This window comes from Mchenga conophoros, linkage group LG10, assembly GCF_057382185.1.
Source record: "Mchenga conophoros isolate Kocher_MC1m ecotype Shallow Benthic linkage group LG10, M_conophoros_male_GT1.1, whole genome shotgun sequence".
Taxonomy (NCBI): domain Eukaryota; kingdom Metazoa; phylum Chordata; class Actinopteri; order Cichliformes; family Cichlidae; genus Mchenga; species Mchenga conophoros.
Window position 1 is genome coordinate 214,624 of NC_140535.1, and position 22,859 is coordinate 237,482.

General features: G+C 45.7%; 1 protein-coding gene across 1 annotated transcript; it reads right to left on the reverse strand.

The window, feature by feature from the left end:
• Positions 1 to 2,555: 2,555 nt before the first annotated feature.
• LOC146565130 (poly [ADP-ribose] polymerase tankyrase-2-like) lies at positions 2,556 to 21,822 on the reverse strand (the record flags this gene model as incomplete). Its single annotated transcript, XM_085290151.1, is given in 29 exon segments — positions 2,556 to 2,626; positions 3,587 to 3,743; positions 3,829 to 4,015; positions 6,153 to 6,258; positions 6,609 to 6,683; positions 6,949 to 7,046; positions 7,476 to 7,592; positions 8,593 to 8,673; positions 9,330 to 9,360; positions 9,463 to 9,690; positions 9,786 to 9,974; positions 11,024 to 11,133; positions 13,652 to 13,871; positions 13,994 to 14,159; positions 14,271 to 14,416; positions 14,688 to 14,767; positions 15,137 to 15,308; positions 15,404 to 15,482; positions 15,582 to 15,673; positions 15,793 to 15,914; positions 16,003 to 16,111; positions 16,973 to 17,129; positions 17,170 to 17,270; positions 17,748 to 17,823; positions 18,153 to 18,189; positions 19,055 to 19,150; positions 20,223 to 20,331; positions 20,462 to 20,577; positions 21,687 to 21,822. Coding segments are annotated over 29 exon segments (3,456 nt in total), but the record flags the coding sequence as incomplete, so codon positions are not given.
• Between the last annotated feature and the right edge of the window lie 1,037 nt (positions 21,823 to 22,859).

Sequence of the window (22,859 nt, forward strand, 5' to 3'; positions counted from 1 at the left end):
ACCGAAACACTGAAACGGGCACAACGAGCAGCTTCCACGTATCCAGTCAGACAGCACCACATGCATCATTCACACACAGAAGAGAACAGTCGGAGCTCATTCACCCTGCAGGTTTTACAGTCTGAAAAAATCCAACTGTTCTTTGATTTCCAGGGTTGAAAGTTTCGATTCTGCAGGACTAAAAAGAAAACTTTTCAAGATGATTTAGGTTATGAATCTGAACTCATGCATGGAAAGCGACCCCGCCCCCCCCACAGCTCAGGTTTGAGCAAATGAACATGATTAACCACGCTCCAGACTTCACTCTCCGGCAGTCATTGTAAAAAAAACAAACAAAAAAACACATTACATGCTCAGTGATTTTAAACCAGTATCAGCTCTATGGGAGGCTTTTTCACCTCTTGCCCACAAAATGACCTCCTGTTTTGGTGCAAACTTCTGTTATTAAACCTGTCTGCTGAGCATTCGCCTGCTCTACTATTTGAATGAGCTCAGTGTGAAACATAGCACTGTGTTAAAAGGTGCAAAGCAAAAAACCCCAACAGGGAAACCTTTTTGGAAAGCTTGTTAATGTGAGTCCAGCTTTTAGCCCAGAAATCTTCTCATTCTCAGTCATTTGGGTCATTAAGGAAAACTGAACTTTCTATCAGCACTTCCTGTTTGTAAGCTAACAGTGGGCGAGCAGTCAGCCACCATGAGGACGTTCTGAACATGTTTAAAGCTTCATTATCTTTGTTCTGCTGCATGTGGATTACAGACCTGATCAGAACAGTGATTTGAACGCTCTCATGCTGCCCGCAGGAGGAGATTCCACATATTTCTCGTTTCACAGAAAAGAGAGCCGATCAGTCTGCATCAAAATAAAATTCAGAGCTGATTGTTTTTGCAAACTTACACAGTTCCTGATGTGATCACTCTCTCCAGTTCACCTACATTACCTTAGTTAAGCTAACAGCCGTCGCTTCAATCCGAGTTCAGAAAAATGAAAACTTAATGAATCTGGACTCTAGAAAGGAAATAAATGAATAAGAATTAGTGACGTTGTGTGTTTTGTTGCTTTGTTCAGCTTCAAACATAATTTCATGTTAGCTTAGCATTTCAGCTATAAAACAGATCTGACAGTTTAACTTTCCATCTGGGCAGCTGTTTGTTTGAAGGCATGCGACGCTAACCCTTAAACTCAAAACTCTTCAGTCCAACATCAGCTCAGTTTTTAAAACAAGAAATATTTTTAAATGATCACTTTTTGTTATTTTCTATCAAATATAGCTTTAAGTTATGTTTGATGTCTGGATTAAATATCAAAGAATCTGATGAACTTGCATCAAAGTGGTCCCTGTTTTTTGTTTTTTAAATATATTAAAGTACAAACACTGCCCCTCGGAAGGCTTCCTTATTTTGGCCAGTCAGATAAAAATTGAGCTTTTCGAGAGGCGGGGTTTAGAGTCCGGAGCTGAAGCAGTTTGTCTGACAGAGGTCAGCATCACATAAACATGAAGAGTGATTAACAAATTTATATCTGACGCCACAGAGGCCCTAAATTTAAACAAAATGACCAAAATCATTTTAGATTTTTCTGTAATGTTAATTCACCAGTAAGTGTAAAAACTTTAACATTGATTTTTTAATGCTAAAATGTAATTATTGTTGTTGAATTTTCTAATTTACTGTTTTCACAAAAATGCTGAAAAGAAGGTGAAGTTGTTTTTAATTAAGTTGTTTCTAAAAAATGTGTGTTCCCTTGTTTTTATAACCGGTTGTCTAATAAATTTGTTAAGGGCTGTATTTTTTTTAAAAACTGAATCATAAAAAGCTTTTCTGACCTGGGATAAAAACACTGAGCTGGAATATGAACTAAATAAATCAGTCAGAGATCTGCAGTCAGGCTATGACTGCTCAGGTACGTCTGCGGCAGGTAAATAATATTTGTTTGATGAATCAGATTCAGGTTTTCATGAACTGTGTGATAACTCCAGCCAATCAGAGACTGCAGCTCGTTCAGGCTGATTCAGAGAAAACCTGGTGTTTAAAAACCAACACGATATTTTCACTTCATAAATATTAATAAACTGACATGCTTGTACAAAAAATAAATATACACGTAACATCTCCATGAAACCAATCCAGTTCTTCATCTCGTCAGGTGGTTGCCAGGCAACATGTAGGGTTGTTTTGACTGTTCTGTCTGCAGCGAGCAACCGTTCACCGTTACGTCGCCGTTTTCAAAGACGGGGAGCAATGAACCCATTTATCTGCCAATTACAGCAACTTCCCATCACATGGGTTCAAACATCAACAACATGTCGCGTGGGTCAAGTACATGGATTTGGTTTTTGAAAAATGACCTGAAATATGTGAACAACACATTTTTAACGACAAGAAGATGAAATCAACAGTCACATCACATCAGGACGGAAGACAATAAAGTGCATAAAACCACAAAAAAACAGTCATCTGATAAAAACCTACATGTTTTATACATGGTATAAATAAAGTTTTCTCTGTGCATGCAGTTAGTGAAGATTCTGGCGTTTCTTCGTGTTTTCCTTCCCTGACTCCATCTTCATCCGTCTGCGGAGGCTTCAGGCTTTATGATCTGGTAGGTGATCAGGTACTCGGGGTAGGCCTGTGGGCGGCAGAGAGGCGTTCACTGACACTCTGTAACAGACACTCAACCTTCCCCAGTTACACCGAACTAAAAACTGATTCTTTCATTTACATTTTTTCTACAATCACTTTGAGCTGGTGTATATGAAACGTGCTATTCATAAAAGGTTTCATGACGATTTCACACTCACAGAAACTCTGCAGCTGTTCATCACCAACTCCATTTATATTCACAGAAAGCTTTGAAACCTTTTCATGCACACGAGGCTGATGAAAACAGATTTCTCTTGAAACAACACCGAGTTAACCCCCCAAACTAGCTCTGAGCTCAGTTCGTTCTCACTCAGTTTGTTGTGAGGAGCAGCTGGTCGGCCTGGAACTGAATTTAAACTCAAAACAATGAGAGATGTTTCAACGCGAGCCCACAGGCACCTCTCTGCTTGTTTGCATTTGCAGGAAGACGACAGTAAATGTGACACTCTGACACTTTAACGTCCCCACTTCCTTCTCGTCCTCTCAGGCTGCTGCTTTCAGCACTAAAGCAGACCTCTGCATGTAATGCGACACACTTGTAATGTGGCTGATTGCTCGAGTGGACATGTATTCATGCCGCTTTGTGAAGTGCCACTTCTGAGAAGATATTGGTTTTGGCACAAGACATTAGAAAATGTCCAATTGTCTGAGCACGAGCCGCTCTCTTCACTTATTCAACGATTATCTGTCATCTGGCTGTTTGTGTAGGAGACGCGTCCGCCCTTCAGAGGAAAGCTGAAGCCAACACGGCCGTGCTGCAGATTTAAACAAAGCTCCACAGAGATCGGTATTTAGCACGCTCGAGTTTTTGTGTTAAACCTTTAATAAAATTCATGATTATTTCTTCAAAACTCTTAATTAACCCAAAATATTTGATGTTTCTAAGACTCCAAACCACAGACTTTATCCAAAAATAAAGTTCTAAGGATGACGAGGTGTTTCTGACCTGCTCTCCTCTGTAGATGACGTACTCGGCCAGAGCGAGGCCGTTAACGCTCGGCCTGCCGGTGATGGAGTGGTGACCCGGCGGCGAATGAGCCATCTTCATGGCGCTGAACTGCAGGAAGGATTTACCCAGAATCACCCTGCAGAACAACAGGTGCCTGCGAGGAACAAAGAAGCGTGAGAGTGGTGCTCCACTGTAGTCTGAGCACAGGTGTGTTTGGGGGTGGAGGTCAGGTGGTGTACCTGTGGCAGACATAGCAGGAGCGGTCTTTGTGGAGCGGACAGCCCGTCCCTCCTCCGATGCCGTAGACGTACTGGTTACTCTTTGACGAGTTCTCTGCAAAGTAAATCCCGGCGCCGAACATCCCCCCGATGTACGCATGGCGTTCATCGAAGCCTTTATGGATGATGGCGTTGACAAACGGCGAGCCTGAGAGGAAATCGATGCAGTACGATCAACGCCCACGTTAACATTACTGTTTCATGTCATGATTCGTATGATTCACGCTTCTGTCCCAACAAGTCTCTACTTCACTATCTACCTGTGAGAGGTGACCAACAAAGCTCTGAGCACATCTGCACAGATCCCAGGACAGCTGCCATTTTTACATCTGTCCCTGAACGTCTCATGTCCTCTAAAGCCTCGAGAGGGCAAACAGCTGCAGACCTGACGGCTGAGTTTTCAGTCCTGTCGTACTTCTTTATGATCCGCTTCACAGCCATGTTGGGCGCATGTGTGGTTGGAGATGAGTCCACGTGGTCACATGAAGCAGGCAGGCATGCAGACATGCACGGACCGTCACTCAGAACGCGGCAGACTCGTGAAAATAAACTCCAGGCCTTGCACTGCGAGATCACCCCGATCACAGACAACTCTATGACTTTGACCTGAATTTGTGTTTGTTGGATCGTCGCCGGCGATGAGAGCTGGGTGTCCGTCTACAGTCCACCGTTCACAGGCAAACATCAGAGCAGAAGACATAGCAGATGCCATCTCATGCTGGCTTTGAGTTTTTGAGCCACACCAACACATCTTCACTTGTGACACTTCCTGAAAATCAAAATCGTGTCGAACCTCGGATACAGGAGGAACAATGCGGTTTTCGTCCTGGTCGCGGAACACTGGACCAGCTCTTTATCCTCTCCAGGATACTTGAGGGTGCATGGGAGTTTGCCCAACCAGTCTACATGTGTTTTGTGGACTTGGAGAAGGCATTCGACCGTGTCCCTCGGGGTGTCCTGTGGGAGGTGTTGCGGGAATATGGGGTGTCTGGCCCATTGCTACGGGCCATTCGATCCCTATACAACCGTTGCAAGAGCTTGGTTCGCATTGCCGGCAATAAGTCGAACTCGTTCCTGGTGGGAGATGGGCTCCGCCAGGGCTGCCCTTTGTCTCCGGTTCTGTTCATAATTTTTATGGACAGGATTTCTAGGCGCAGCCAAGTGGCGGAGGGCTTTCGCTTTGGTGGCCTCAGAATCTCATCTCTGATTTTTGCAGATGATGTGGTTCTGTTGGCTTCATCGGGTGAGGGCCTCCAGCTCGCACTGGAACGGTTCGCAGCCGAGTGTGAAGCAGCGGGAATGAGGATCAGCACCTCCAAATCTGAGGCCATGGTTCTCAGCCGGAAAAGGGTGGAGTGCCCACTCCGGGTCGGGGATGAGTTCCTGCCCCAAGTGGAGGAGTTCAAGTATCTCGGGGTCTTGTTCGCGAGTGATGGGAGAAGGGAGCCGGAGATCGACAGACGGATTGGGGCTGCAGCTGCAGTAATGCGGACGCTGCACCGGTCCGTCGTGGTGAAAAGGGAGCTGAGTGTAAAAGCGAAGCTCTCAATTTACCGGTCGATCTACGTCCCTACCCTCACCTATGGCCACGAGCTGTGGGTAGTGACCGAAAGAACGAGATCGCGGATACAAGCGGCAGAAATGAGCTTCCTCCGAAGGGTGGCTGGCCTCTCCCTTAGAGATAGGGTGAGAAGTTCGGCCATCCGGGAGGGGCTCAGAGTAGAGCCGCTGCTGCTCCACATCGAAAGGAGCCAGCTGAGGTGGTTCGGGCATCTGACAAGGATGCCTCCTGGGCGCCTCCTGGGTGAGGTGTTCCAGGCATGTCCCACCGGGAGGAGGCCCCGGGGCAGACCCAGGACACGCTGGAGAGATTATATCTCTCGGCTGGCCTGGGAACGCCTTGGTATTCCCCCGGATAAGCTGGAGGAGGTGGCTGGGGAGAGGGAGGTCTGGGCCTCTTTGCTTAGGCTGCTGCCCCCGCGACCCGGACCCGGACAAAGCGGATGAAGATGGATGGATGGTGTTGAAGCATCAGTGTTTCGACACACCCGAGGAGGTTTAGAGGAGAAGGGGAAACAGCCGCACTTCCACCGAGGGATCTAAGAATGGCAGCTGTGCTGAAAACCAGCGATGTACGTGGCCAAGTTTAAATCATGCAAGTCTTCCCCCACTGCTCTACACTGGTACACCTGATATTATAGAGGTTAGATCTGTTGACTGTTCTCCTGCTACCATCACAACACTTCTGCTGCTTGTTCCTATATCATGATCTTTGGTGTTCTGACCGTGAAACAGCATGCGCTCATTGGAGTGGTTGTGGTTTTCCTCAGACACTTCCTTCCTGCGGTGGCTGTACCTCTCCCACAGCTTCTTGTTGCAGACCTTCTGGATCTGAAACACAATCAGCTGAGAGTCAACACAGTGACCTCCTCTAACCTCTGACCCCACCACCATCGTGCCCAACAGATGTTCATGTGAGAATAACAACGTCCCGTGGAGCTGGGTCACAACGTCCTGCATCTTAGCACCAAGTCTGTGATGGCGGCCGTGTGTAAGACCTGCATTCTCATCTAAACCAAACAAAACAGAACTCGTATGATGAAAATGATCTCCTGTCATGTGCTACACGTGAGAGAGGGCGGCTTCAGATTCTTCATCTATGAAAGCAAATCAGCCCGCAGCTCAGAAAATGACCCAGCAGCAGCAAAGACGCAGCCCTCCAAGTCTTCGCAGCGAGTTACCTTGACCAGGTTGTATCTGTTGAAGACTCCTCCAGCGTGGCCGCCGTCTCGGTGCTCTCTGATGGTGCTCTGCATCTGACCAACACAAACAAAACCACATTAGGACCGCGGCCTGGTAGGCTGTTAGGCCTTTAATCTCAGCAAACGTCCTCTCTGTGTTCACTGCCACCTGCTTTAGCTTCTCCACACTTTCACTGTACGTGTACTTTATTCTGTGCACACGACACGTTTGTGTGTCCTGAAATAAGCATCGCTCACAGCTGGCTCTTTCACAGCGATGAATTAAATCAAGAGTTTCAGAGTTAACCTGCAGGTCTCATCATCAGGTATGAGTCAGTACCTCCTCCTCCACCGACTGGAACTCCTTGTCGTCGGCCGAGAGGTCGATTAAGATCGTCCCACTGTTGGCTGTGTTCAGCGTCAGATACGGATTCAGACCTGTCACAAACACACAAATCAGGAGTTTCTCAGATACGATGGAAAAAAGCTTAAAGCATGCCAACCCCGACCCAAACAGTCGAAGTCATCGTGGTTACCTGCCTCGGTCCACCTGCTGGTATAACATGTGTTTTCTCTTCATTCATTAAAGCTCATGAAATGATTGGAATGTGTTTCAGTCATTAGGTGGAGGAGACCTAACCCCTGGCTCTCGTGAACCTCATCAGTAAGAGGAGGGGGTCCTGTCAAACAAAACAAGGGGCCTTAAAGGGGGAGGAGCTAAGAAATCATGCTCAGATCAGAGAAATAAAGATTATTTAGTGTTGGGAATCATACAAAGCTGCTCTGATAGAGTCCAATGATACAAATCTAGAGCGCACAATGAGCAGAATAACTCCAGTTTAAATGTGTGTGTGTGTGTGTCCTCACTCTGCGGCCCACTGATGAGCCTCTCCACTCCTTTGATGATCTTGTGTCTGTGTCCGTAGGCGTTGATGCCGATCTCCTTCAGCTCGCGATGACCCATCTCCACCAGAACGTCCACACACACACACACACACACACACACACGTTTACTGTGTGTGTCACTCAGTGACACTCAGTGACACAACCTATTTCTTGGGTCCAAGGGTTAGGGGCTGCTGCAGAGCGGTTTTACTTTTCATTCATTTAGGAGGTTTATCAGCATTCATGTGAAACATTATGCGCAACTGCCAGGTGCTGCTAATCAGAGGCTTTTGATAAACTGATGATCAACACGTGAATATAAAAGTTTAGGCAGACTCTACAGGTCTCAGTTAGCATGTTAAAGGTCAGAGTTCATTGGCTGTTTGGGAGGGCTGCAGCAGAAAGCCGCCTCTCTCTGAAACAACATGGCGGCACAGCAGCACCTGAACAAATCCAAAGACTCCTGGGACAACGTCCTTTGGACAGGCGAGACTGAAGTGGACGTGTTCGTCCATTAAGCACAGCAGCACATTGTGACTGTGTGAGAGGTGGTGATTTCAATGTTACCTGTGCTGGTCAGTGGTTTTAGTCCCATCTGCAGAGGATGGTAGTCAGTTTTCACCATCTCCACTCCTGGAGTGAGCTCACATTTGTCAGGAAAATGAGCTGTAATTTAACTCACTTCCACTTTCATGTCCCAGTTTTTAAAGTAAATCTTTTAAAGTGAAAATCAGCCCTGTGTGCTGAAATGGGAACATGTTAATGCCAATAAGTAGTTTATGAGCCAAGAAGACAAAGAAAACAAAGCTCTGATTTTTTTTTTTTTACAATTTTAGCCAAATTAAAGGTGTTAACAGCAGCTGAATCATGTGTTAGCACTTCCTGTTGATATCACTGGATATCTGTGATCTTCAAGTCTCTCCACAGTAACAGCAGGAATAATTGTTGTTCATCAGTCCTTTCAATGGATGGAAAGTTTCCTCATATTTAAATAAAGAAATTCTTCAATGAAAGTCGGTGCAGCTAATGCTCTTGTACCTGCCGTCACTGTTTCCTTACACACGGGAAACCTGCCAGTAGTTTGCCGGTGTCAAAGTTCTCACCTGCTCCCTGTCAAAGATCTCCAGAAGATGCTCCAACCCCAGGTTCTCCAAGAACTGACAGATGCTGAGCTCAGTCCCTGAACAACAAACACAATCAGTTCAGAAACCAAAACAAGACGGCGTTCATCCAGAGGCTCTCGGCACGCGATCCACAGGAATACAACTGACCGCAGTGGGAAAAGGAAAAAAGCAATTAAGTAGAACATCGCTCGGCCTGTTACCAAACTGGACGGTTCACACCGTCTGTGACAGAAACCCAACTATCCCTGCAGCTAACACTCGGGCAGGATACGTCCTGGTTGTCACAGCTTGATCGGATTGGTGGCGTCTTCTTTGGTGATGCGTTTGGCTCGCTGTAGTTCAAACCTCACGGAAGATATTTAACTGATACTACAGTGATCCTGGGATTGATGTAGAACTGAGCATTTTTGCCCTTAGCGCCTTAGCTTTCTGAAACCATATGTCATGCTCCCTGTAGTGGCTGAAAAGTTAGCCTCACCCTAAACTCTGACTCTAACAGGACCAAAACTTCCAAAATGAAGATCATGTTTTATTCAGTCATAATAAAATAATAAAGTAGTAAAAAGAAAGCAAGAGGAAGCTTTTTATCTCCTGGACTTCAGGAGTCGCCCCCTGCTGGCCAGTTTAGGGCTCTTCAGCTCGGGCCTCACTTGTCAGACCTTCAGCGCAGGTTAGCTGTTGATTTCACATCAGGTTTTTTTTACTCACTGACCTTCATCTTTTTTCTCTGTGCCTGGGGATCCCTCCGCAGCCAACAGCAGGGCCGACATCTCAGGAAATGGTGAGGATGATGATGGCGGTGGCGAAGACGAGAGGCTTGCAGCAGCGGCTGTGTTACTGGTCGCTGCTGCAGATGTGGAGGAGGAAGAGGTGGAAGGGGAAGAAGACAGGAGGAGAGAAGGTGTGGGGCAGGCGGATGACGAGGAAGGGTTGGAGGAGAGGAGTGGTGGGATGGCGGTGACAGGTGGAGCACCGGAGGCAGACACCGCTACGCTGATGACCTGAGGTTTGTAACAGCCAGGGAGAGCAGAGGGAGGCATCGCCGCTGTTAGCAAGGCCCGGACATCATCAGCCTGCAGGAGGAAGAGGAGGAGGAGCTTATCAATATGTTTTATAACCACAAGCTGTTTTATGGTGGACTGTCCCTTTAACTCAGTGTGAGACTGACTGTGACCAGGTCCAGAGGCGACTGTCCTTCCTGGTTCCGCAGGGTCGGGTCAGCGCCGTGAGCCAATAGGAGAACACAAAGCTGCGTGCGTCCCTTCTGAGCGGCCTCGTGCAGTGGCGTGAACGCCCACTTATCAGTGCCGTTAACACAGGCGTCGTACTTGATAAGGAGAGCCGCCACATCCACGTGCTAGAAGAGATGGCACAATGTTCACACTCAGCAGGCTTTTATTGTGAAAGGAAATAAAAACTGATTTATGTCCTCTGATAATCGTGTTTGTGAGATGTGAAGACACACACACACACACACACATGCTAACTGTGTCATTTCCCTCCTCACTGAAGTGTGTTTGTTCACACTCCATCTCCAGCTCACCAGTCTGTGTGTTTTGGTGCACTTAAACCAACAGGGGGCGCCACAGGGGAAAAAACAAAAGCTCAGTTAAAGCCTTTATTACTGCCACACACAATAGAGCACAATAAGGCCACATTAGACACAATGGCACCACCATGTGGTCAGTTAAAAAACTACAATGGTGTAGTTTATCAGCCTGTTTCAGGCTCTCCTGTGATTTCAACTAAAGAAACCTTTCAGCAATCACACTGAAACATCTCTCAGACGCACACTTTTTGTTTGCTTTGTCAGGTGTGTGTCTGTCTTCGCGATTCTGATGTTGTGGAGAGAAATCTGTTTACACCGGCACTTTCTCTCTTTTTTTCCTCCTCGGGGAGATAATTACATGTTAGCATAAAGACTGTGTTTAAGGTTAGAGTCCTAAGCTGGATTAGGTGTGTGTGTGTACCTGTCTGTCTATCTTTGTGAGGACCAATCTTTTTCTTGTATCTAGCAAAGACATTTGTGGAAAGTGAGGACTTTTGTTCCTCATCACAGGGCAAAGCTTCAGCTGGTTTCGAGTTCATAATAACAACAACAACAACAATAATAATAATAATAATAATAATAATAATAATAATAATAATAATAATAATAAAAAATGGATTTATATAGCGCTTTTCAAGGCACCCAAAGCGCTTTACAATGCCACTATTTATTCACTCTCACATTCACACACTGGTGGAGGCAGCTACAGTTGTAGCCACAGCTGCCCTGGGGCAGACTGACAGAAGCGAGGCTGCCATATCGCACCATCAGCCCCTCTGGCCGAGTTCAGACGTGGTTTTAGGAGTCAGTTTTAGGTTCAGAGCTAACGATGTATGTGAATGTTATCCCCGACTCACCCCGTACGAGGCAGCATTGTGCAGAGGGATCAGTCCACCTTTGTCCTGAGAGTTGACCTCAGCTCCGTGCTGCAAAAGGTACTCTGCCACCTCCAAGTTATTATAGCCCGCTATACACACAAAGAAAAATATGCGTATACATATGTATGACAGCATGTTGGAGAAATTAATAATGCAAGAGAATAATTTAACATTTAATAGAATATTTCAACTTTAGCAGGATGTAAAATATAAATTAAATGTGGAATCAAATATGTGAAACTAGATATCACAAAAACAAGTCCTCTTTGCCATCGAGCATTCAGGCGTCACTTTGTCATGACTAGGGATGGGTATCGTTTAGGTTTTATCTGATACCGGTGCCAAATCGGTACTTTTGAAACGGTGCCGGTGCTCAAACAGTGCTCAAACCGGTGCTTAAAGAATGGAGAACACAAAATTGGTCCAAAAACCTCTCATGTTCAGCTGTTTTTTGTAAAAAGATAACAATGTTAGCCTTTTCTGCAGCTATGGGGCATATATGGTATCACTCTTGGCTGGAAGCAGTGCTTAAACAATGGAAAAAACACAAACTTTGTCCAAAAACCTCTCATGTTCAGCTGTTTCCCTTCCCTTTTTTTCTTTGGTCATTTTAGCCTTTTTGGCCAGGGTGAAGGGAGTATCTGCCATCAAACAAGAAGACAGCCGCATGTAGCTATGATGATGTTTGCTAGTTCACCTTACATGCATTAATGTAATAACGTGGTTAGCCTACTCAATGTAAATTACACACGAACAACATGAAGCTACTCACGCAGAGAAGAACGGCTGCTGCTGCCATCATCATCCTCATCATTTCTGCTACACTGGCAGGGCTAGGGGCCAGGACTCTCCTCTTTGGGTTTTTGGGGATGTTGCTAACTCCGATAACAGGCACCACACCGGCAGTAGATGCGCTCGGTGTGAGGTCTCGCAGCAAGCTATTGTTAAGATTCAATATTGAGGAAGGGTACAAGAGGTGATCGAAGAATAACCACACCGATCCGGCCGGGTGAAGTCAAACGATGATTTTAATGAACACACGTGTGGGAAGACAACTCTGTACGCAGACAGGAAGTAGTCTTCGACTTAATCAAAGCATGAACAGATATTTTATAGCATCAGGGTTTGTTTACTGACGCCCCTTCATGCGTCACCGGTACATTTTATACATAGATCAGATCAACATCATCATGACTTTTCACCCAGAAAATCATCTTCTATTTTCATGGCTTGGTACTTTCCGTTCTTATCTTAAAATGAATTGTTCCTCTTTCTTGCCGAGACAACAAGGACGGTTCCTCTAAATAAATCTAATTTAAAGTGTGTGTGTGTCACGACCTCACTCAGCCTCGATGTCACCTCTCGCACTTCTGACCTTTTACCAGACCAGAGGCTCACTGAGACTATGTGTATGTCTTCTACTAAATAAATGTTTTAACCAAGAACCTCTACTAAAACCTTAATATAAAATGATCTGATATATAAGTGTTTTGTAAGCATGTATTGCAATTCCTTCTATGGCTCCAAGTCACTTGCACAATAGATTGTCCGAACATCGCGCCGAACAAAGCTTCCGACCCCCAATTAATTGACCGAGCTCCAACTCTTTAATAAGCACAGATATGCATTGTGTATAAAATAGTCATAACTGCTTAAGGCCTTCTTAAAGCTATCTGTTACATTGTTAAAGCCTCGTCTTAGCCTGCGGCTCAAAATAACTATCTGCTTTCACTTCTGCATACAACTTCCTGTCAGCCTGCAACTCAGTCTTTCTGAAAGAGACACTGTTTAACCCCTGAATGCAATATAAACTCCAGATTTTATTATTAATGCAATGGTAATGATGACAATTATTTAACTATAACAGTAAAATAATTTCCCTTCTCGACACTATCAAATACGGCGCATTTCTCTGCTTTTAAAAAAAACGCTATACGTCTCCAGGTGTTTCATCGGATTCGAGGTGTTACCTCCTTTGACAGTATCACAGTATCAGCTTAAAGCACTTGTTGCTGCTGAGTTTGCATATTTTGCTGTGAAGTACAGCCAGACTTTTGACCGCTTTGCCTTTGTCATTTTTAATCTGTAGCTCTGCTCTAAAAGAACGTACGTACCTGGCCCCGCCTACTATCCTCGGAAACGTAAAATGATTGGCTAGAATCTAAAGTGTATCACAGCTCAGGAAAAAAGAGCACCGAAATAAAGCACCGAAATGTGCGCTGCTTTTCGGTCTGGTTACTACCGTTTATGTCAGAACCGGTGCTATCATGGCACCGGACACCGGTACCCATCGCTAGTCATGACTGTAAATACTATATATATAAACAGGATCTTAAAGTGAAACCACTTAAACCTGCATTCTTTGGCCAGCAGGGGGCGTCTCTACTGCATGCAAACTTCTAATATATATGTGCAGCTGATAAGCTGCAAAAATGTTTTGGATCCTTTAATTTGTTACTAACTTGTTACAAATGTAACAAAACTATCCACATAAACAGCTCCACACCAGGGGGTGCTGCACAGTGGAGGTAACACGGACTGTCCTTTAAGACTACACCTGCATGAATAATGTAGGCGCTGGTGTTTCAGGTGTGTGTATTTATGTACCGGCCAAGTGCAGCGGCGTGGAGTGCCTCCCGTGTTGGTCTCGACAGTTAACGTTGTCTCGAGTACAGAGTTTCTTCACTCGAGCCAGGCAGCCTTTCTTGGCGGCGTCCAGCAGGGCGGCGTCACCCCGCAGGAGGTCCTGGATGTCCGTGTCGGCATCTTTCACCAGATCCAGAGGGGTGTTACCGTCCCGGTTTTTCCGGGTTGGGTCGGCGCCATGCTGGAGCCAGGAAATAACCAGAAACTGGCAGTTCGACTCTGATGTTCAGTGAGCTGTGTGGTGCTGCTGCTTCTATCCTTAAAGTGTTTATTCATTTAAAACGTGTGTGTGTCTGTGTGTACCTGCAGCAGGAGTTTGCAGATATCGTATTTGCCTTTGGCGGCAGCTTCGTGCAGCGGTGTGAACTTCCAGAGGTCAGCCACGTTGACCACGGCGCCGTGAAGAACGAGCAGCTCTGCGACTTCATAATGACCGTAGGAACAGGCGTTATGGAGAGGAACCAAACCGCTGCAGCAGAGACAGAACCACGACTTCAGCGCACATTTTTCCACCACACAGAGATGAAGTCTGACACATTTCTTCTGCTCGAGTCTGAAGACACGCAGTCCTCCTCCTCACCCTTTATCCTTGGCGTGGACGTCGGCTCCGTGCTGCAGCAGGAACTGGACGACTGCCAGACGGTTGTAGCCGGCAGCAAAATGCAGCGGCGTGGACTGCCGACCCTCCACGTCCCTGCAGTTCACGTTCTGTGCTGTGCAGAGCCTCTGCAGATGCCGATGAATATGGTGTGCAGAGACAAAGAAAGCAGAGAAAAAGGGAAAGAGTTAATTTGTTCAGTAACTTTAAGTTCAACAATGAAGCAACATCTGGACCAACAGAACCTGCAGTTCCTCTAATGTCCAGCAGGGGCTCCAGCAGTGAGTCATGCAGCTGTAGCTCCTAGCTTTTGCTAGTGAACTGCAGGCACTGAACATTTTGATGGCGTGAATGTGTTCCTGGCTTTAGAAATCAGACTGGTCCTCTAACATGGCTAACCTTGACGACGTCCACATCTCCAGATTTGGACGCTTCTAGCAGCTGTCGGTCGACTTCAGAGTTCCCGATCAGAAATCCTTCTGCAGAGACAAACAAATGAAACACAGATGAGCAACAAAGGTTTAAAACTAGTGACGTGAAAGTGGCAAAACAAGTGAGCAGGCGGCTCATTTTCTCATGACTTGGTTTTAGAACAAGAGACGTCGCCCTCTGCTGGTAATTAGAATGACAGCAGGTTTAAGGCACTTAAGCCACACCCACCTTTCATTTCAGTTTATGGATTTTAAAAATAGGACGCAGTTAGGACCAAGTTAAAGGTTAAATAAATGGAAAAACATGACTGTATTCCAAACATCCACGTGTTTGGTGCAGCAGTGTTTCTAATACCAGCTTTCCTTCTTCCAGTTAAAAAACTGACTATTAAAAGCAGGCGTGATGATTTCCGTCACCTTGCAGTATCTCCTGCACGCTCTCGTTGCCCAGCTGTGATGGTGACAATCCCTGCAGCGACGTGAGCAGCGGGTCGCAGCCGGCGGTCAGCAGCAGCCTGCAGGTCTGCAGGTGGCCGCAGCGAGCGGCTCGATGCAGCGCCGTTTGGCCAAGATGATCTACCGCGTTCACCTGGACAGAAACGACAGGTGTTTCTGATGCTGCAGCGACACTTTCTAATGAACGTGCTTGGGATTAACCACACATTTCAGCTGCCGTTCGCTCACCTTCGCTTCATGTTTCACCAGAACCTCAATGACATCGTTGTGGGCTTTCTCTGACGCCACGTGGAGCGGGGTCTGCAGGCTGAGGGAAACAGTGACCTCACAAAAAGATCAGGAACTGTGTGACATCACAAACATCACTTAAACAGGAAGTAAAACGCTCTGACACCTCGGGACTCACTCTTTAGTCTTCTCGTTGACGTTGGCACCCTTCCTCAGCAGAACTTCACATACTTGCTTCCTCTTTGGGTACCGAGAGGCAGACGCACAATGCTGAGAGCGCACACACACACACACACACACGCTTGTTTTTAACACTGAAAATTGTCAATCCATTAAAATCTGCGTGAGTAACTCGGGGCGACTGCACAGGTCTGAACACGGCGCCTCACCAGCGCCGTCTCCTGAGTGTGCGGGTGTTTGAAGCTGATGGTCTCCACGCTCAGATGCTTCTTCACTTGAACCATGTCGGCGTCCCTCGCCGCCTGCAGCAGGCTGTGACCTCTGAACTCATCTGAGAAAACAGAAAATCCTCGATGTGCACGCTAATCTGCTAATGACTGTTTGACTTATTTTCTTACAAACAGGGAAACAGGACGTACAGGCGAGCCGCTCCTTCAGCTGTGCGGTTGGAGCGAGGTCGATGGAGCTTTTATTGTAACAGTTCAGGAAGGTGGGGTCGGCGCCGTAGCTCAGCAGCAGAGAGCACACCTGTGCAAACATACGAGGGCCACCTGAGTAAGAACGGGGGAGGAGGGACTATTTCTACAGCAGATGCTGTGCTCTGTGTGACTGTTCAGAGTTACTGTGTCAAACATAAGGCCTGAGGGCCAGAATCAACCCGGCAAAGACTCCAATCTGGCCTACTGGACATTTTTGGAAAAGTTAAAAGACGACACAGATTATGGACTTTAACTTGATTTTCATAGCTTGTCCTGCTGATAAAGACAGAGCCATAGTATAAAGTAAACGCAGAGTTATAAAGTAATAGACAATTAAATGTGCAGTAGAAATATATGTTTCTATTTTGTGTTGACTTTTAAACATTTATTTTTTTAGATTAAGTCCAAAGAGTGGAGCTGACAGATCTCCGCAGCAGCACTTCTTTTTCTTACATTGAGATTTCTCAGGGATTAAATGTGCAGTTAAACTTTTTCACCAGCACTTAAGATCAAAGCAGTCTGTGTGTGGCCCGCAATAATCTGCTTCATATTTATTGGTTATTTGGATGAAGCAGCTGTTTTAAGGAGAAAGAGCGTACACGGTGTCATTTCAGAAGCCTAACTGGCATCACAGTGAGGTTTCGTCGGGAACAACAGGGAGAAAACATGTTTAATGAAGGCGCAAATATCCGACACACTGCAGCGCCATCTAGTGACCAAATAAAAAAACCGCAACCTCGAGGATGCTCTGAGTGTAAGAGCTGCATTAAGGAAAAAACTTTGCATTTTAATTAAAATGCAAATCTTCAGTTTTTCCATCCTGAAAATTCTGTTGATGAATGGTGTCCTGCAGGTGTTGAGCTCCAGGGTGCGCTGTGATTGGCTGTAGTGAGTTTTGTGTGTGTTTTACCTCAACGCGGTTCTTGGAAGCAGCTTCATGCAGAGGCGTGAACTGCCACAGGTCCATGGCGTTCACGCAGGCGCCGTGCTGCACACGGAGACGGGACGGATTAGTATGGGTATGACCCCCACCCCCACCATGTGCACAGTGCCCGTTCTGCTCGAGCCTGATAAAGTGACAGATACCTTCACCAGCTCCACACAAGCACTTACCCCTTATCCTTGGCGTGTACGTCAGCACCGTGCTGCAGTAACAGCTGCACCGTCTTCACACGGTTGTAACCAGCGGCGAGGTGTAGCGGCGTTGACTGAAACAACAACAACAACACCCAGTGGTGTGTTACAACACAGGGACACACCGACACAAGCCTCCACCCTGCTGTCAGAGTTATGACCGGCACGGAGAGTTTCTCTACATGAGTCTATTCATGTGAGCCACACTCACCAATGACCCACCACTAATCCATTAAACACAAGGAGCTAGATCCACGATTTTTAGGTTCTGTCTCCATTTATTTTTTAGATATTTTACTGTTATTTTAACCATTTCATTCATTTCTGCATTATTTGTGCTGGTTAACAATATTTAAACCATGTATCTGTTCTTTATATTTAACTCAATAACTTTCAGTTTACTTTAACCAGTTATCAGGGGCGGAGCTAAATGGGGGGGCACCTGTGGTTCCCATGTGCCCCAAAATGTGATTAAACTGATTAGGCATCACACACTTCTTAGAAAAAAGCGTTCAGCTCAGTCTGATATAAATTCAGACCCTCCTCGTTACCTTTCGCCCATCACTGGCGTGACAGTTGACGTTGAGCGGCGTCAGCAGAGCCATCAGCTTCTGTTCGTTCCCGCTCCTGTGGAGACATCGGCATCACGTTCAACCAAGCTGGAGTTTAATTGAGTTTAATGAATTATATTCAAGGCGTCAATTTCAGAAAAATCTGCTGATGTGTTTTCTCATGAATGTCAGAATCTACTGAAACGAGAGCAAGCGCTGACAGACTCTCACTTCCTATGTTTCTGAGAAATGAATCAAAAATCCAAAACTTCACATTTAAGCAGCTAGAAAAGAGAAATTTGGGGATTTTTAATTTTAAAAATGACACTTGTTCAGTTCAGCTGTAACATCTAAACATTTATGCTTCAACCAAACAAGGTGATACAGAATTACAGAGTACTGTACCTGGCACTTTCCAGAAGCTCATCTTTTCTGTATTCACCTGCAAACAAAAGAAAACAGAAAAAAAAAAAAAAAACACACAGGAAGAAGCTGATAAAATGTTTCTCTAAACTTGACCTTTGACCTCTTTTTCTTTCAGTCTTAATATGAACCACAACCAAAGTAAAGGCTAATGTGGAAGAAAAAAGTAAAACAAAGCTCAATGAAATTAACAATTTGCTAACATGCTAATGTTTAGCAGCTATGTTTACCTTTTTCTGGGTGTATTTGCCATAAATACCAAACGAAACTATTCTGCTCATTGTCTTTGTTTCTGTGCCGAGTCTCGACTAGAGAAGCTTTGCCTGATTTATCTTATTTATCGTAAAGTGAGTTTGATGTCAGCTCATCGTAATCGTAGCAAAGATCTGCAGAAACTGAGTTAACGGAGCAATGTGAGGGTTTCTCCCTCAGGAATTACAGTCAGCGCATCACTGTGGGCTAAGTGATGGGCTGACGGAGAGGTTTCATTTGATCATCCAACACAGTGAGATCATATGTCAGACAAATAAGCAAACTTTAAACAAAGATTAAAAAGTGTCAAAAGCAAAAATCTATCAACACCACAAACAACATTTTTAGGAATATGACAAAAACCAGGAAACAAAACCACATAACTGCATGAAACCATATAAAAACCATAAAAAGACAGATTTACTGTTTCATGTGTGTTTGCAGAAGAGTGAGACGGACTAAAATCAGAGGAAAGGACATGATGTGCTGAAAGTGTGATTATTGATACACGTTCATGGTCACAGCTGAATAAACCGAATTTATCGAGACGGGGGTGTGACCGCCTCGTCCAAACTTCGTCACAAACAGGTGAGCTCTAACACCTGCAAATGTCCCCGTGAGGTCCAGCTCACCTGTCAGGACTGCTTTGGCGGACGCATCAGCGAGATCTAGAGCGGTTCGACCGTCGGTGTTCCTGATGGTCGGCTCAGCATCGTGCTGCAACAACACTACACACACACACACACACACACACACACACACTTTAATTAATTAATGCGTTCAGAGTGTAACAGGACGCGGTGACTCAGGTGCTCTTTAGTGAGGCAGGTGACTCAAATCTTACGTAGAGCAATAACCAACAAAAAGAGCTCCTCAGTTTTTATTTTAATAAATTAGAATTTTTTTGATTGGGCAACATGATCTACTGACACTGCAGGAACTGTGTGATGTGTGTCCTGCTGCTCTGAGCTCAGTGACAGCTTCCTGGTGACTTCATGGTCTCGGCCTCTAGTACAGTAAAGCTGGTGCAGGGTGCAGCTGCCTCATTATATTCAATATGTTTGGTTTCAAAAACTCAGAAGTCAAAGCTTATTTACTGTGGCTATGTCCATCTTTTATATACAGTATATGGCCACAAATAGTTTTCCAGGACAGGAGCAGCAGGAGCCAAATGCAGACACAGAAGATGACAGAAATGAACAAAATGCAAAACTTTATTAGGGATTAGGGAGCAAGCAGAAATACAAAAGTAAGAACAAAATGTCACAGAGAGCAAAATCAGGACAGCAAACAAACCAGGAGGGGAACAGGACACAGGTGAGAGCACCTGACAGCAGGAGGAGACAAAGAGGGCGGAGCAAACGATGACGATGATGCAAAGGAAGGTGAACCAAAGCAGGAAGTAACCAAAAACACCACGACAAGACGACTCACAGCAAACATAACATCAGACACGGGAACACAAGAGGAACTGACATGTACACAAGACAAGGAGGAAGACAAACACAGAAACAACACAAGCAACTCACAACACACGCGAACAAACCAAACTGCATCACAGGTTAGCTTCAGTTACCAGAGCGAGTCACATAAAAAGTATCAAAGCTGCTGATAATTCATTCATTACAACATATTTCCCGAATTATCTCTAACACAAAACATCATTTCAGCAACGTTTTGTTTGCCTGAAGTCAAATTTGGTTTGAATTCAAATGAAACCTTTTGTGTGTCAGTGTGTGTGTGTGTGTGTGCAGTAACTCTGTGTCCTGCAGATGTTTGAACATCTGGGTGCTTTTGTACCTATGCACACATCGATCTTGCCCTTGATGGCTGCCTCGTGGAGCGGGGTGTAGTTCCAGTTGTCTCTGGCATTGGCGTCCGCCCCGTGGTGAAGCAGCAGACTCACAACCTACGCACACACACACACAAAAAACAAACAAAAAAAACCAAAAAAAAAACACACAAGGCTGCAGAGTTTCTGAAGTTTCAGGGGAAAAGTCTCCACTTTCCAGCTCTGGATACGGAACACGTGGATGTACCTCGGCGTGGCCGAAGGAGCAGGCGTTGTGGAGCGATATCAGACCGTCATCATCCCTGGCATGGACGTTGGCGCCGTTCTGGAGGAGGAAGTCCACCACGTCTTTACGGCCAAAGCCTGGAGACGCAGAGAGCGACACGAATGAACGAGGCTCATTATTCCTCTGCTGCCTGAGCCCTTGAACACCTCTGTGACTCCTCTCATTCTACAACCATAAATTATTCAGAGCGAGGCGGCAACGAGCTAACGGGGCTGTACAGGGAGGAGGCAGCTTCATCATCATCATCATCATCATCACAAGGGAGAAGAGATGCACGGAGAGTTTTGTGAGCGGAAACATCACTGCAGTCAGTTTGACAAAGAAAAACACAACCGCTCCAAGTTTTAAATGAACGCTGATGAAACTCTGCAGAGCTGCAGAGCGAGGTCATGATAACCATCCACACAGATCCGGCTTCCCTCCACCCAAGTCTGGGGAAAATAACAACAGCATAAAACTTGCACTTCTTTTTATTGCAGTACAAACTTCTTAAAGTACATTTCAAAAGAACAAAGAAAACAACATGAATATACAGAAATGATGAAGATCACAAGGAGACTGAGCTGCCTGGGTTTGTGCTCTCTGTGTGCTAACAGCTGTTTATATTGTTTTAAACCAATTAGACATACAATAACATTACATATTTACGGGGCGACCGTGGCTCAGGGGGTTGGGAAGCGTATCTGTAACCGGAAGGTCGCCGGCTCGATCCCTGGGCTCTCTGTCCTGGTCGTTGTGTCCTTGGGCAAGACACTTTACCCTACCGCCTACTGGTGTTGGCCAGAGGGGCTGATGGCGCGAAATGGCAGCCTCGCTTCTGTCAGTCTGCCCCAGGGCAGCTGTGGCTACAACCGTAGCTTGCCTCCACCAGTGTATGAATGCGAGAGTGAATGAATAGTGGCATTGCAAAGCGCTTTGGGTGCCTTGAAAAGCGCTATATAAATCCAATCCATTATTATTATTATTATTATTATTATATGCTTTAAACCATTCATGCTACTTATGAATGTGAAGTCGTGTTAGCGTCTGGCAGAAACACGAGGACGTCATCAGTATATAATGAGATAATTATTATTAATATTATGTTTTTTTTTTATTTTGAAATCTGGAAAAGACCATAACACTGTAAAAAGAAGATGGCAGACATGCTGTTATCTGACAGGTTAATCAAGCCTGAGCGTCTCACCTGCAGCGAAGTGCAGCGGCGTGGATTTCCGGCCCGCCGTGTCTCTGCTGTTCACGTTCTCGGCCGTCACCAGTTTCCGAACCCGCTCCAGGTCTCCGCTCCGACAGGCCTCGAACAGCTCCCTGTGGCCCTCACCGGTACCCGGCTCTGCCACCTCCACCACCACGGGCCCCGGAGACACGGCTCCGCCCCCGAGACCCGACACTCCTGAACATCTCCGGCCAGACGACATGGGCGGAGGAGAGCGGCCTCTTCCCAGTTTCAAGCTGCTAGTTCCTGAGAGTTTGGATTGCGAGCAGCAAACGGACGGACCCCAGAACCTCGCAGCCACCGAGGCCATGCAGCACGACGAGTCCTGGTACCTGAAAGGCCCCAAACCCAGGAAACCATGAAGAACTGCTTCAGCGTCTGTGCAGCAGATGGAGTTAGAATTAATAAACACAACCAAGAAGCTGAGAAATCTTTTTCTGTCACGACTTCACCGGTTTTACTTTAAAATGGCCTTTATTTACTGTATATAGCGCTTTACTAGTTCCTAAGGACCCCAAAGCGCTTTACATATCCAGTCATCCACACATTCACACACTGGTGATGGCAGCTACATTGTAGCCACAGCCACCCTGGGGCGCACTGACAGAGGCGAGGCTGCCGGACACTGGTGCCACCGGGCCCTCTGACCACCACCAGTAGGCAACAGGTGAAGTGTCTTTTTTTTTTTTTTTTTGCCTGTCCCGTTTGGCTCTTTTGCCATCAGAATTGTTGTCTAAAGGCAAAGAAAGATGCCCAATGGATTTACTTTACCAAATTGACCATCCCAGCCTTGCCGTAATGGTCCATTTGATTCACCTTTTATTGTTTATTTTATTTTCACTTACTGAATACGGGACAGACTTGACTGGGGGAAAGAAGGGGAGAAAGAAAGAGGGAAAGAGAAACAGCTGAGAAGAGGGACGGGGGAGAAGGGCAAAAACCAAAAACCAACAGAATGAGCAGAAGAAGAAAAAAGAAAAAAAATGCATATATCAATCACCTGGATCACCTGCTGAGAAAGAAAAAAGAAAACAAGCAGAAGAGAACAAGAGTAATAGAATAAACAGCATCACAATGATATATGGGAATATGACAGTAAATACTAAATATTAAACATTATTGTGCAGCACATAAGATCAACAG